Source organism: Macaca fascicularis, chromosome 6, assembly GCF_037993035.2.
Source record: "Macaca fascicularis isolate 582-1 chromosome 6, T2T-MFA8v1.1".
Lineage (NCBI taxonomy): Eukaryota > Metazoa > Chordata > Mammalia > Primates > Cercopithecidae > Macaca > Macaca fascicularis.
This window is the reverse complement of record NC_088380.1, coordinates 157,176,925-157,191,858: the sequence shown is the minus strand read 5'-3', so window position 1 is coordinate 157,191,858 and position 14,934 is coordinate 157,176,925. Positions and strand designations below refer to the sequence as shown.

The following is a 14,934-nucleotide window of genomic DNA, read 5'->3' as shown; positions in this document are numbered from 1 at the left end:
GCTTTCAATAATCTTCTCGGAAGAATGTTTCATTGAACGCCAGAGAAAAGAGCCATTGAAATGCCAGGGCTGGGCCGTATAAAGGGTTAAAGACAAGGAGGCCATGGGTACCTGGGCTTTTGCCACTCCTGGTTCAAAGACCTGATATGGGGATCCTGACCACTAAGACAAGGGGACTCAGGCCACCCAGAGGTCCGGAAGCGAGGGTCAGAGGGGGGACGTATGTCTGTCCCAGAAAGGCTAAAGTGGGTGCCCCAGTATCAAGGAGGAAAACCCCATTCTTCCCAGAACCATTTTGCCCAAGTAATATCCAAGAAGATGTTAGATACCTCCTCAGATACCCCCTCAGCCTGCCTACCGTGGGGAGCAACCCATCGGGCAGACGCGTCTTTGCGTGGACTTCCTGCGTGGACCCATACCAGGGGCCCTGCAATCCACTCTCCACAATGCAGCCAGTATGGCTTCCTTAAACACCTCTGGCCCTTCTGTTAATCAATAATTAATTATAATGAGTGATGCTCTAGCAGAGAGTGTGGGAGTTATGGTAAGAACCAGCGGTTACTAAACTAGGTGACCAAGGGAACAGGTAGAGTTTTCTCTTCCAAATAGAAAGAACTGCTCATTAGAGGGATATGGCTGGGCTGTCAGAGAGGGCACCAGAGTGGGATTCTCTGCTCACACTGAGTGCCACACATCTTTGCCAGCTACAGAAGCTTGTGGGGCTCTAAGTGTGGGTAACACCATGCTGGCCTCTGTGGGCTGCACAGAGGAGGCAGAAGGTGGATGAGAGGGGCCTGCCACTGGGGAGCGAGGGCACCCTTGTTGGGCAGCTGAGAATAACCTCCAGCATCCCCATGGAACCCTCTGAAGATGTTGCTGCCTCACTGAGCCTGTGTCTGCAGAGAGGATGTTCTGTAACTGAAGCACACCTTACGCTATGAACTGTTCATATTAACCCATTTTGGATGGAAACTTTAAAAATCAGATGATGCCTTTCTGGCTTTCTTAAAAAGAGATCCTCAACAGGATCTAAACTCTGGAGGATGTGCTATCATTCACTTCTGTGCTGGACGGTGATTTGGTGATGTTGCTTGGTCTGTTCAGGTGAATATAGTTCTTGGCTCCTGCACCCATAAACCCCAAACTCCCAGGCTTTTGGAATTCATCAGTTTGACATTTTTGTTTATTCTTTTGTTTCTCCTTAATTTTTTCACTGTGATACATATAAGCATATTTTGCTGTAAAATAGGCAAGTGTCTCACCTTCTTATACATTCCATCGGAGCTGCTTCTAATGTTCTCAGACTGCGAAAGGAGATGATTGGCCTTGTCAGATTGTGAATGAAATAAGAGTCAGTAGACTTAGAGTGAGGAAGGCCTGAGGAGCTCTCCTCTGAGTTAAGTGATTGAACTCTGTGATATTTTGAGTGTTCAGAGGCCTTCTATGTTTTCTTTTGGTCTTTGATTTGATCCAGCCTAGACAAATTGCCCCCTAGAGAGAGGACGACAGCATGCATAATTTATGTGTAAGGTCTTTGCCAAGGGCAATAAATCAGAAGGAAATAATATTGGTACTTAGATAATTTTAGTTCAAAGATGGCCAAACATACACATATACCTACCCACTAACATGAACACACACACACACACACACACACACACACACACACGAATAGCAATGAGAGACAAAGCCACAAAACCAACTAACCCAGTCTTTCACTTTTATATCTCCGCTCCCTAAAAAGTTATCTGGGAACAAATAATTAAAATCATAACATTTTCAAATGGGAAAGAGCTTTCAAAGTTCTTTCGTTTTGCTCCGCCTTTTTTAGTTCAGGAATCTCTTCTATTATCTCCTGGACAGACAGGCCCTTAACCCCCTTCTTGCATGGATCCAGTAATGGGAAGCTCAGTCCTTTCTGAAGTCTGATTTCATCAATGGAAATCTGTGACAGGAAGTAACAAAACTACATCCCTGCCACATCTGATCTGCATTTTGTATGCAGATATTAGGCTTTCTGTAATGTTTTAATGTGGATGTCCTTTGGGGGTTAAGGGACGAGAGCACATCTGTGAGAATCGGGGGACAGATCTTTCCTGTGTGGGGTGGACATTCCTGCTGTCAATTGTCTTGGAAACAGCTGAGTTCTGAGACAGAGACTGAAAAGGCTAGTTTAGCTTGCTGGAGAGGGAACTTAGCTTGTTAAGTCTTAATTCTTGGGCCTGAACTTGAGACATCTTGGAGTTTTCAGAGTCTGTGTGGGTTGGGGTAGGGCTGATGGTCATTGTCTCAGGGAAGAAGGCAGGGAAGCACCTTGTCTTGTAGAGAACACAAAGGGAAGATAAGTGAGCCAATCTTGAAAGCTATATGACCATGATTCACATTATACTTTGTGTTTATTCCCTCCTTGTCATCCTTGAGCCTTTGGAAATATCTGGTTTAAGTGTTTCAGCCTGATCTAGCTGTGTAATGGCATCATTGGAATTGCTGAGGGTCAGTGTTTATTTCCCTAGAATGTTAGACAGAGGATAGTGCTCTCTGAGGCCTCTGTGGGTTTTGGTAATTATGGAGACTCTTAAGAAAAAAGTGGGTATTGGGGAACAAGAGTTGGGCCCGAAGTCCACCCACTCCCCTCCACATGGTGATTCACCAATCACTGCCATTTTTTTACTAAGCAGGTGGTCAGACTTCCTGCAAAAGTAATCCCTTAAGTTGGTATGAAATCTGTCTTCCTGTAACTTTCACCCACAGGACTTAGTCCTTCCTCTCAAAAGCACAGAGAACAATCATCATAACCATTCACATTCACCGAGTGCTTACTATGTGCTGGGCACTTTACTGAGCATTGTGCTAGATCTTACATATACTATTATCCCATTTTACAGATGAAGAAATAGAGGCTAAGGGAGGTCAAATAACTTGTGCAAGGCCAGACCCCAAATTAGTGGCAGGATTTGAACTCAAATAGTCTGATATCAGAGCCCACTGTCTTGAATTCTGAAGTACTCCTTGTTTCAATGATAGCCCCATAGAGATCTCCTGCCTGTGATCTTGCCTCTCTGGGCCTTTTTTGGTCCAGGTGGAATCCCCACCCCATCCCCTTGTTGCTTCTCTTTGTGCTTGGAGTAGAAGGAAGGCAGCCCTGCCCGGTTCCTCTTGCCCTGGGGTAATGGAAAGAATGCAAAACCCTAGTCCACCTGACCTCTGGTGACTTGTCCCACTTCGACCCCCTAGGACAGCCTCGTGGAAGCCTGTGGAAGCACTGTTTTAGCAGCCTTCCCCTCAGGAGGCTGTATTTTTCCTGTCTGTCCTCAACATGTCTTCTGCCAGAACAACAAGCTCAGTTTTCCCTTCTGATAAATCTGGTCACCCTAAATATGGGGCTTTGAGCAAATGGGAGCGGCTGGCCCCACGCAGCCCTCATTTCGAAATGCAGATTCACACGGGCTGCTATTTTGGAGGTCTGGTTTCTTTCCCCACACACAGTGGTTTTAAGTAAGAGCGAAGGGATCATGACAGAATCTTGGCAGGGGGAAGATGCTAGGAGAGAAGATGCACCTGGGCAGTCTTTGCTTCCCAAAGTCCCCAAACACTGGCCCTTCAAGAAGTTGGTTGGGGGGTGGGGGAGCGGGAAAGGGGGTCCATGGTAACATAACACTGGGAAATACAGCTTAACCAGCCCCTCCTGCAGATCAGCAGTGTGCATGTTAAACATTTGAAGTCCTAGCAGTAAAGAAGCCTAACTGGTTTTGTTTAGCCCAGTTTTTCCATTTAAAAATGTAGCCTAGTAAAATTTTGCAAAACAATGATGCAGAGCAGAGCTTGCAAACCAGCACCGATGGTCTGATATATTTCTGGGAGAGGTTTAATTTGGCCTACAAAGTGCTTAAATTTTGCTTTCAATTAGTCACTAACATTTCACAATTGGAATATTCTCCTAATAGATAAAGAGGGTATTCTTCTTGAAAAATCAGAAGATCTGGAAACACTGGTCCATATTCTTGCCTGACTATGGTCAGCTGGAAGTCAGGCTGTGGTTTTTAACTTGCTGCAGCCCCTGTATCTCCTTAGGGCAAGACAGCTATCTCCTGCTCTACTCATTTAGGATGTTCCTCGGGTTCCAGAGTCCCCCCAAGCTTGCCATCTCTGGTGTGGAGGTTTCTTTGGGTAGGCGTTGGCCTAGGTGACCACTGGGGCCAATTCATCCATTCATTCATGCAACATATACTGATTGAGCTTATACTGTGTGCTACACCCTGTGGATACAAGATGGATAAAACAGCCCCTGCCCTCTGGATTCCAGCGCTGGCATTCTAAGATTCTAGTTGGGAATTGCAGAACGGGGAGGAGGGAGGGGTTGAGGAGAGTGGAGCTGGTAAGGCTACAACCAAGCTTCCTGACTTCCAGCCCTGGGTGCTTGCCAAAGTGCTTGCCATTCTCCATCCCTTTCTCTACCGGCTCACCGAAGGGAGCTGCCTCCAACAGCCACGGTGAGCCTTAGAGAAATAGCTACTGACTTGCTCTGTGACTTAGACGCGTTGCGGCTCATCTCCGGGCCTCAGTTTCTCCATCTGTAGAATGCCCCGGTTGGACTAGAAAATGATGGGCTTTCCTTCCAGGGCTGGCACTCAGAGAGGCTAAGACTCCATGATCGAGGAATGTCTGACCCGGCCATTCCGGAGCTGTTCCATCGAATTCCAAGCAGCCCCACTCCCTCCTTACCCCATCCCGGTCAGGGGCGGGCGCTGGAGCCAGCAGGCCGGGAGGGCCTGGGCTTCCCGCCCGGGAGGTGGAGCCGCTGCTCGGCGTCCCGCCCCTCCACCTGGGGCTCGGCCGGCCCCGGCAGATGTTACAACTTTTTCGAATTCTCTCCCGCGGTGTCCCCTCGACCCGCCCAACTCCCTCCCCTTCCCCGCTGGGGTCCTGCCCACCTCCCTGCAGGGAGCTGGGTTGTTGTAAGGACTCCGGGTGGGGCGAGAGGCCGGGAAAGCAGAGGCGAGAGAAATTAGGAGGCGGGAGAAATCCAGGGCAAGAAGGAAGAGGGGAGTCTGAGGATGGTAGAGAGCACTTTCTGGAAGCCGCCACGCCGCGTCTCAGGCTGGCCGGGCTGAGCTGGGGAAGAGGGAGCAAAGAGGGAGCAGGGCCGGCGCTCAGGCAGCGGGAGGCAGCTCGGCGCGGGCCTGACCTCCCCAGAGCGCCCCGCTGCGGCAGAGCAGATCCGGCCCAGCTGTCCGGCAGCCTGTCCCGGACCAGACACTGGGCCATCCATCCTCGGGGGCGCTGAACGCCCTCGCAGCATCCGAGCCGGCGGGCCGGTGGTGCGCCCTGGGCGCGCGAGGTGGTGAGGCCCCAGGAGCCCTGCGCGCCGGGACGCACGGGCCGGCTTGGCGATGCACGCCCTCACTGGCTTCTCCCTGGTCAGCCTGCTCAGCTTCGGCTACCTGTCCTGGGACTGGGCCAAGCCGAGCCTCGTGGCCGACTGGCCCGGGGAGGCCGGTGAGCAGCGCTCGGCCGCTCCGCCCCAGCCTCCCCACATCATTTTCATTCTCACGGACGACCAAGGCTACCACGACGTGGGCTACCATGGTTCAGATATCGAGACCCCCACGCTGGACAGGCTGGCGGCCAAGGGGGTCAAGTTGGAGAATTATTACATCCAGCCCATCTGCACGCCTTCGCGGAGCCAGCTCCTCACTGGCAGGTAGGCGTGGCGCAAGGCCACGGGGCTGAGCATCTAAGCCCCAAATCAACCCAGTTTGTAGATTTCTCCTGCCAGTACCTCCCCGTGCTGGGGTCTGGGAAATCTCCTATTGGCTGTGTAATCATTAGTAAGTCCCTTACCCTCTCTGGACCTCAATTACCCTTGCCTTACACTGAATGGGCTTCATCATCTTTGAGGTCTTCTTGCTTTGATGTTCCAGGACACTCACATTCCACACAACGTGGAGACATCTGGTCATCCCTTTGTTAGAGGAACATGGCAGCCTCTGACATTTATTGCTGCTTCTATTTATGGACACTGAGACCCTGAGCAAGTCATTTAATTTCTCTAAGCCTCAGTTTTCTTGTCCATAAAATGGAGCAAAGAACAGTTTTCACCTTGAAAAAGAGTGGCAGCGGTGGAATGATTTGTGTGTAACCTGCTTGGCTGTCAATGTGTGGTAGCCTCTATGTGTACTGAGGGATTCAGGTCCCCATACTGTTTGATGAATACATTGGGAGAAGACCAAGGAATTGATAGGTGGAAGAGAAAGACACATAGGATACCACGACCTGTGTAGCCTTAGTGTGGTTACTTCATTTCTCTGAGCCTCTGTTTTTTCATCTGCAAAATCCTCCCAAGTTGGCTGGGAGCCCCAAGCAGACATGCTGCTTCCTCCATAAGGAAATGTCCACAGGCGAGGCATCAGGATTACAGGATTAAAAGAGCAGGGAAACAGGAGGTGGGGGTATGGAAGGCAAACTCTGGCCACTTAGGGGAAAATCCTTTGGCAGGGCTGAAGTTAATTCTCCTTGGATGGGGTCCAAGGCATGCTTTCTCCCAGGTTCCACCCAAGAGCCACTAGTGTGATCTCAGGAACCAGAAGCCTTAGTCTCCCTGTTTCTTAGTCTCACTATTTCTTGGATGGGAGAAATTGAGACAAGGACTCAGGGAGGGCCCAGCTTGGTTCCCCTTGGCCTACTTCAGGGTCTGTGGGAGATAGAATTGAGAGGCCAGATGTTTGGCAGGGGTCCTGGAGCTGGGAATCAAATGGTGCCCTTTCTTCCTTCGATCTGGCACCCAGCGTTTAGATCCAGGAGCCGAAAGGAGAACAGAAGAAAGAAGGAGGGGCATGGGGTGTGTTTGGGTTGGAGTGGTGGTACAGGATGGTGGTGTAGTGGTGAAGACGAATGCTGACCTGCAGAAGAGGGAGGAGGAATCTGCATTCCCAAGACTTGTACACAACTTAGTGTTTCTGTCCTAAGAGGTGACTTTTGGTTTAAGTAGCGAAATGAGCAGACAGCAGCAGGGCAGTGCTTCAGTCCCCTGATCTGCGAAGGTAACTGAACGTGGCTGGTCAGTGCCTGCCCTCCACCCCCTGCAGCTGGCTCCATCTCATTGATGCTCACAACCCTCGTTAGTATTTGTTAACACATCCAGTTGTGTTTTGTGACGCTGGAGTGAGGCAAAGTTTCTCATGTGACTCACTTGCAGATGGGCTTTGGTGACTCTTAGCTGGCCCATTCACTTTACAAACCAGCATTCCACAGCACCCCACCTCTATGAAGACAGGCCCAGTTGGGACTTAAGACCCTAGGGTACTTCTCATATCAAGTCCTATAATTTATTAGCTTGATTGAGGCCTGGAGAGGCCGTTATCACCAAAATATTTTGAGCATGAGTTGAGTAGACCCAGGTTCAAAGTTTAGCTCCACTGCTTGCCGGCTGTCTGAACTTGGGTCATTGCTGCTCTTTTGGGGGCCTTGGTTTTATCATCTGTAGAATGGGGCTGGTAATAGACTTCCCTATAGGTTTTTAAAATGAGAATTAAGTGAGATAATGTATGTATGTGGTGCCTAGTGTTAAAAATGGCAGTAGTAGCTAATTATAGGTAACAACAATAACAGTTTTAAGATAAGGAAACCAAAACAGAGAAACTCACTTCTGTGCTCTGATTAAAGATGTCAAGAGTTCAGGGCTTGTCTTAATTTGGATGCCTCGGGGTGAGAAAAAGGTGTGGGATTCTAACATACTTGTGAAGTTTCAGGCTTCTTATTTCCTCTGGGACTTTCAAGACTTGAGTAAAGGCAAGACACCATAAGCAGATCACATGGGAGCCTTGACCACAGAAGGGGGAAGATGGGATATGAATGGATAAATGAAGAATTCAGGATTCGCCTAACCATTTACTCCTGCCTCAGGATGACAGCCTGGATCAAGGGGTCATATGAGCTCACAGGCAGGCACATGGGAGCTGGTCTTAAAAAACTGGGAAGCTAGACGAGTCTTGGAGATTTCCCATTTCAACCAACTCCTCTACAGGAGCAAACTGAGGCCCCCATGTGTGAAGAGATACGGCAGCCCAGTTTGCTGAAAAAGAGTCACTGCTTAGACTCTGCTTGGAACGAGGACTTGGTTCAAGTCCTGGCTCTGTTCCTGACCACTGGGTGACCTTGGGTAAGGCCCTTCCCCTTCCCTTAAAAAGACCTTAGGTTCTTTTTAAGATGAGGTGAGTAAACTAGAGAATGAATTGGGTCCCTTCTGGCTCTAAAACGGTTTCAGTGTCTTTCATTCATTCATTTCATAAATAATTGAGTGCTCTTTGAACATCACTTGGATGCTAGGAATAGAAGGTTGAATAAAGGACAGCCCCATCACATGTCCCTGGGCAGAAGAGCATGTGCAAACGAGTATAATCCCACGGCCAAGTAAGAAAACGATGATGTGTGCTAAATGCTAGGGGGACCCAGAAGCAAAAGTGACTAATTCTTTGGGAGAGTTACGAAAGACTTTATAGCATGGATAACATTTGGGCTGAGCTTTGAAGAGTGAGTAAGAGTTTGCCTGGGAGAGCAGGGCTTGCTCTAGGCCCCAGAACAAGTTAATAGCTTAGAGCTTAGGGACTCTGAAGCCTGGAGCCAGACTGCCTGGGTTACAAATCCCACTCCGACTACTAGCCATGTGAGTCACCCGGCAAGTAATTTAATTTACCAAGCCTCAGTTCCCTTATTTGGAAAATGGGAACAATAATATGTACCTCCGAATTTGTGGTGAGGATTTAGTAAGATAGTTCACATAAGAGGCTAAGTGTAATGCCAAGCTCACAGCGAGTGCTCGATATTAGCTATTATTATTGTCATTATGACCCTGGGTTCAACTTTTAACTCTCCAACTTCCTAGCTGTGTGATCTTAGGTGAGTGGCTTAGCCATTCTGAGCTTCAATCTCCTCATCTGTAAAATGACAATATGACCTACTCCCAGTGATTTTGAGGATTCGATGAGATAATGCATTTGAGGTGCTTAGCACATTTGATAATACCTGGTGGTTGCTGCTATTATTTTTGCTGGTAGTGCTGGGACCACAGCCCACCTCACAGTGGTATTGGGGACTGGATGGCCAGAGCAATGGTCTGTAGCTTACCTGTGCCTTCTGTGCCTTCCCCTCCTCCCCACCAGGTACCAGATCCACACAGGACTCCAGCATTCCATCATCCGCCCACGGCAGCCCAACTGCCTGCCCTTGGACCAGGTGACACTGCCCCAGAAGCTGCAGGAGGCAGGTTATTCCACCCATATGGTGGGCAAGTGGCACCTAGGCTTCTACCGGAAGGAGTGTCTGCCCACCCGTCGGGGCTTCGACACCTTCCTGGGCTCGCTCACGGGCAATGTGGACTATTACACCTATGACAACTGTGATGGCCCAGGCGTGTGCGGCTTCGACCTGCACGAGGGTGAGAATGTGGCCTGGGGGCTCAGCGGCCAGTACTCCACTATGCTTTACGCCCAGCGTGCCAGCCATATCCTGGCCAGCCACAGCCCTCAGCGGCCCCTCTTCCTCTATGTGGCCTTCCAGGCAGTACACACACCCCTGCAGTCCCCTCGTGAGTACCTGTACCGCTACCGCACCATGGGTAATGTGGCCCGGCGGAAGTATGCGGCCATGGTGACCTGCATGGATGAGGCTGTGCGCAACATCACCTGGGCCCTGAAGCGCTATGGTTTCTACAACAACAGTGTCATCATCTTCTCCAGTGACAATGGTGGTCAGACTTTCTCGGGGGGCAGCAACTGGCCGCTCCGAGGACGCAAGGGCACTTATTGGGAAGGTGGCGTGCGGGGCCTAGGCTTTGTCCATAGTCCCCTGCTCAAGCGAAAGCAACGGACAAGCCGGGCACTGATGCACATCACTGACTGGTACCCGACCCTGGTGGGTCTGGCAGGTGGCACCACCTCAGCAGCTGACGGGCTAGATGGCTACGATGTATGGCCGGCCATCAGCGAGGGCCGGGCCTCACCACGCACGGAGATCCTGCACAACATTGACCCACTCTACAACCATGCCCAGCATGGCTCCCTGGAGGGCGGCTTTGGCATCTGGAACACCGCTGTGCAGGCTGCCATCCGCGTGGGTGAGTGGAAGCTGCTGACAGGAGACCCTGGCTATGGCGATTGGATCCCGCCACAGACACTGGCCACCTTCCCGGGTAGCTGGTGGAACCTGGAACGAATGGCCAGTGTCCGTCAGGCTGTATGGCTCTTCAACATCAGTGCTGACCCTTATGAACGGGAGGACCTGGCTGGCCAGCGGCCTGATGTGGTCCGCACCCTGCTGGCTCGCCTGGCCGAATATAACCGCACAGCCATCCCGGTGCGCTACCCGGCTGAGAACCCCCGGGCTCATCCTGACTTTAATGGGGGTGCGTGGGGGCCTTGGGCCAGTGATGAGGAAGAGGAGGAAGAGGAAGGGAGGGCTCGAAGCTTCTTCCGGGGTCGTCGCAAGAAAAAATGCAAGATTTGCAAGCTTCGATCCTTTTTCCGTAAACTCAACACTAGGCTGATGTCTCAACGGATCTGATGGTGGGGAGGGAGAAAACTGTCCTCTAGATGTTCTTCCCCTCTCCGGCTTGGCCCTGCTCTTTCTCAGAGATAAGCCTGTCATGTCTCCATCTACAGGGAGTTGGAGGGTGTAGAGTCCCTTGGTTGAACAGGGTGGGGAACCTGGTTGGGGGTGGGTGGGAATAAACCAGACTGGGATGCCTGTGTCTCAGTCCTGCCTCCTCACCGACTTGCTCTGTGACCTCAGGTGACCAACACGAGCTTTTGGCCTCAGTTTCCTCATCTGTAAAATGAGCTGTAATGACTTTGTGACTTTTTGGTGTGGCCCTGGAGCCTGGGGCCACGGTGGAGTTCCTCGGCCTTGCCACTTGACAACCCTTAAAGGGCTTCCTCCTTAACACAGGATCTCTATGGTGGTGTTTGGGTGAGGGCCGCCTGGAGTCAACCCCCAGCTAAAGCATGGCAGTCTGACTGCTCTCTACAGGGACCTCCTGAGCACTGTGGGTGGAGGCGCAGGGGTCGGGGGGTTGACCTTCGTGGCTCTTCACATGGCCTAGGCCAGTCCTCGGGTCAGACTGGTGTCAGGCACTGTAGTGCGAAGTTCCTCTTCTGGCCCCTCCAGTACCCAGAGAAATTGGCTGGGCCATTAATGGCTGCAGCACCAAGGGTGGTGGAAACAGCTGTGAAGAGCCCCCAAACCAGTACCGGGACACTTGGGTTCTCCCGTGACCTTGGGCACAGTTCTTCCCCTCTAGGCCTTGATTTCCCCACCTGCGAGTGGGGATGCTAGCCCTGGCTCTGCCTCCTTCATGAGGCTCTGGAAGACTGGCCAAAGCCAGATTGTAGAGGAGCTTGTGAACTTGATTAAAGTGTCATAACTTGGAAGTGAGGGATGCAGTGCTGTCCGACTATGAGCAGGTGTGGGTGTGTGCTTGTGCGTCCTGGGGGCAGGTATGAGCTCACTGTTGGCCAAGTGAACAGGAGAGGAGGTGGACAGCCTGGCTAGGAGGTGGGGGGATGGGAGTCCTGCTGCAGACCCACTCTGTGACCTCAGGCACATCCCTGACCCTCTCTGGGCCTCAACATCACACTATGTTCAGTGATGATCTAAGAGCACTTCCCATTTGGCCATTCTGGGCTAGTGTGCGTGTGTGTGTGTGTGTGTGTGTGTGTGTGTGTTGGGGTAGGGGGCAGGCTGAGTGGTGGGGAGTGGGCCACGGGGGTTGCCGAGCCCGTCTGCTGCTTAGTGCGCCTCCATCCGTACACTGCGTTCTGCATATCTCCCTTCAGGTTCCAGTCGGCGCAGTGTGTGTAGGCGAAAGCCCTGCTGTGAATTTTGAAAATAGTTATTTTTGTCACTGGCAAAGGAGGCCTGTTAGGACTCATCAGCTTGTGGATGAGCAGGATGGGTGGGGTGGGGTGGGTGCGGTACGTGTGGGGGTTCAGGTATTAGTTACAGAGCTCCATCCCCACTGCAGAGGTGGCTGAGTCCAGGAGTGAGAGTCTGGCCTGAGGCTGCTGGGTGGAGGTGACCATTCATGCTCTAGGCCCCTTCCTCCTGGTCCTGTTCTTTTTACCCCTTATCACCTCCCCCAACTAGAATCTTTCCCTGCCTCTATGATGTTGATGCCCAGCTGTGTGGTGGGGCAGGAGCCAGGACAGGCAGAGGCCTCTGGATTCCAGTGACCTCCAGCATTTCAGTCTGCCTGGGAGGGAGGCTCTGAAGAAGTAAGTCACCTGTTAGGGCGGTGGCCCAGGCCTGACACACCCTAGGAGATGAGCTGTCCATAGTTCGCCCACTCCTCAGGGTACTCTAGCTCTGCTGGGTGCTTGTCCCAGCTGTGTGGGCGGGGCCTTTCCAGGGTGGCATGGAGCCAAGGCTTCCCTGCCGCTCCAGGCTTGCACGAGTTGTATGGAGGCCTCTCCCGTGCCTGCTGAGTCAGCCCTGCCTGGGGCCTACCCTCCAGCTCCAGCCCCCACTTCTCTCCCGGTGCCCCTGCCCTTTGGCACCACAAGTGCAGAACCATGAATGGCCCTTTCTGCTGTCCCCTAATCACTGAGGCTTACTCTCTGTGACCAACCTAAACCAAGAAAGACCAGCTGGGGTCGGGGCTGGCACCTGTTCCTGGTGCCCTGAGAAGGAGACTTGGCCTCAGGTCTCGGTCCAGTCTCAAATCCAGCCCAGAGCTTGCCTAGCTGAGTCCTACCCAACCCAGCATCCAGCAAACAGCCTGGTGGCCCCACGCAAGCTTGAGCCTGCAACTTGGTCTAGAGAAGCTCATGGCTGGCCTAGGCCTGAGATTAGTGGAGGGTCTTTGGTGCCGCAGAGCACTCAAGCCCAATGACAGGCTCAGCCTGTGGTGATTTCTGCTCTTTCCAGCAATCGGCATGGCTCCCGCCAGCCCCCTCCCATCTCCTGTGGCCCAAGTTTCCTCCAGCCGGGGCACCTGGGTCTAGACTCTGTGACAGGCTGCCAACTGGCACTGCCAGGCAGGTGCTTGTACCATTTGAGCACCTGTGCTGGTGTGGAGGGAAGGGAGGGCAGATCAGAGGCAGCTCCGGCCCCTCGGGCCACAGATCTGGGGAAGTCGAGCCCAGAGATGCCTGGTGAGACCCCCTGTTTCTCCCTTGGCTGCATCAGATGGCAGCTGATCTGCCAGCTACAGGGGCCAGAGCCAGGGGGCAGCCTGTCCAAGCTGGGCCCTGCCAGTGGAGTCCTGGGCTCTGGTAACCCATTTCCCAAGGGCCAAGAGATAGCCCACACCTGGATGGAGGGCCAGTGCTCTGGACTCCATCTTTCTCAGGAGGAAGTAGAGGTTCCACTGGGGAGACCTCCTGCAAGCTCTTGCAGGACTCGAACTCAGGTCCTCTAACTGCAGGGAGTGCTGTGCAGCCCTTGGCCCAGTAGCCATTGTCCTCTGTCCCATGGCTCTCTGCTTCACTCTCCCCTGCAAGGAGTGCCTCCTGTGTGGGAGAACTCATTGACAGTGCTGCTCCCTGATCCCTGACGTCCCCACTTCTTCATGTAGGCCCAGCCTTACTTACTGCAATGGATAAACCCAGTCCCCCTCCACCCAGACCCTCAGCAGAACCATTTCTCTCTTGGTCCACTTTCCACCAATTCTGGCCCCCACGCTCACTGCCCTTAGTGGGACAGGCCCCGTGGGGATCCTTTGGATGGCACGCTTTCTGTGGTACCTGCCCAGGCCCTGCAGGACCTTGAGGCACTTGGGTATATGTGTGTGAGCACGTGTGAGGGCTGTGGAAGGTGGGATTTGAGTTGGCTGTCACAATGCCACTGGGGCTACAATCACCCATGCAGGAACCCAGCCCTGGTCACTTTTCATCCCTTCTGTCTCCGTGGGGCACTGCCTGTGTTCACATGCCAATCCCTATTCTGGCATGTCAAGGCTGCGTTCAGCAACCTCCAGGGCTCCGACCCCTGGCCACCAGCCCATAGCATGCAGGCCTGCTCTCGAATGCCACATGCGTGTTGCAGATGGGGGCACACGTGCTGCCTCTCGTGTCTGCCTTGGCCCTGGGGAGTGGGGAGTTTGGCAGGAACAATCCCCCTGATGCAATCATCGGCTCATTCTCTCAGCACCACAGAGGCACGGCTTGCTCCTCAGTGCCCGCCACCACCAGGCACAGCTGCTAGCCCGGCGGGCTCAGGGGAGGTGGTGAATTAGCAGTCATGCCTTCTCAGCAGAGTGGCTATTACCCTCAGGAAGGTGGGGGGTGCCTGTCCGAGGCAGTGCCCACACTGCTGAGTTAGGCTCCAGAAGGCTCAGAGGGGTATGTGTGTGCTCATGTGTAAGACTTTCAGAGGGAGCTTCTTCCTCTTCTCCCTCCTCTTCCTCTCTCTTCCACCTCTCCAGCCATCTCTCCACTATTGGGATCCTGCAGCCCTTGACTTGCCTATCCCCCAGGACTGCATGCACAGTGTAGGACAGCAGGGGAGGGAGAGAAGAGTGACAGAAAGAGAGGGAGATGGAAACCAGAAAGGAAGTAAAAAGGATGAGAAAGATGGAGAACTGAGAAGGAAGGATGCAAAGGAGGGAAGAGGAGAAATGAGGGAGAGGGGAAGGCAAGAGGAGAGAAGAAAGAAGAGTTGAAAGGAGCGATGGAAGTAGGGAAGAAAGACACAGGTGACAGGAGCAGGGCTGTGCTGGCCCTGCTCCCAGCAGCCTCAGAGGCTGCCCCCATGGTCCACATCACAGACAGGGAGAGAGGTGGCCATCTTCCTGCCTCCATTCCTTCACACCTGCCTCTGAGGGACCCGATGCCAGGGCCTTCCCCACGTGCTCTGCTCACTTCTAAGCCTGCTCCATTTCATCAGTGGGAATGGGGAGAGGAAACGGGTCAGGCCAGCACCCAGCCACACAGGACTGCCCCA

The 14,934-nt window shown here is 52.8% G+C and overlaps 1 protein-coding gene across 1 annotated transcript; it reads left to right on the top strand.

Moving 5' to 3' along the window:
• The first annotated feature begins 4,824 nt into the window (after window positions 1-4,824).
• Window positions 4,825-11,423, top strand: ARSI (arylsulfatase family member I). The gene is made up of 2 exons (XM_005558251.5): window positions 4,825-5,701; window positions 9,159-11,423. The coding sequence occupies exons 1-2, from the start codon at window positions 5,391-5,393 to the stop codon at window positions 10,555-10,557; spliced, it is 1,710 nt and encodes a 569-aa protein (XP_005558308.1). The 5' UTR covers window positions 4,825-5,390; the 3' UTR covers window positions 10,558-11,423.
• The last annotated feature ends 3,511 nt before the right edge of the window (window positions 11,424-14,934 follow it).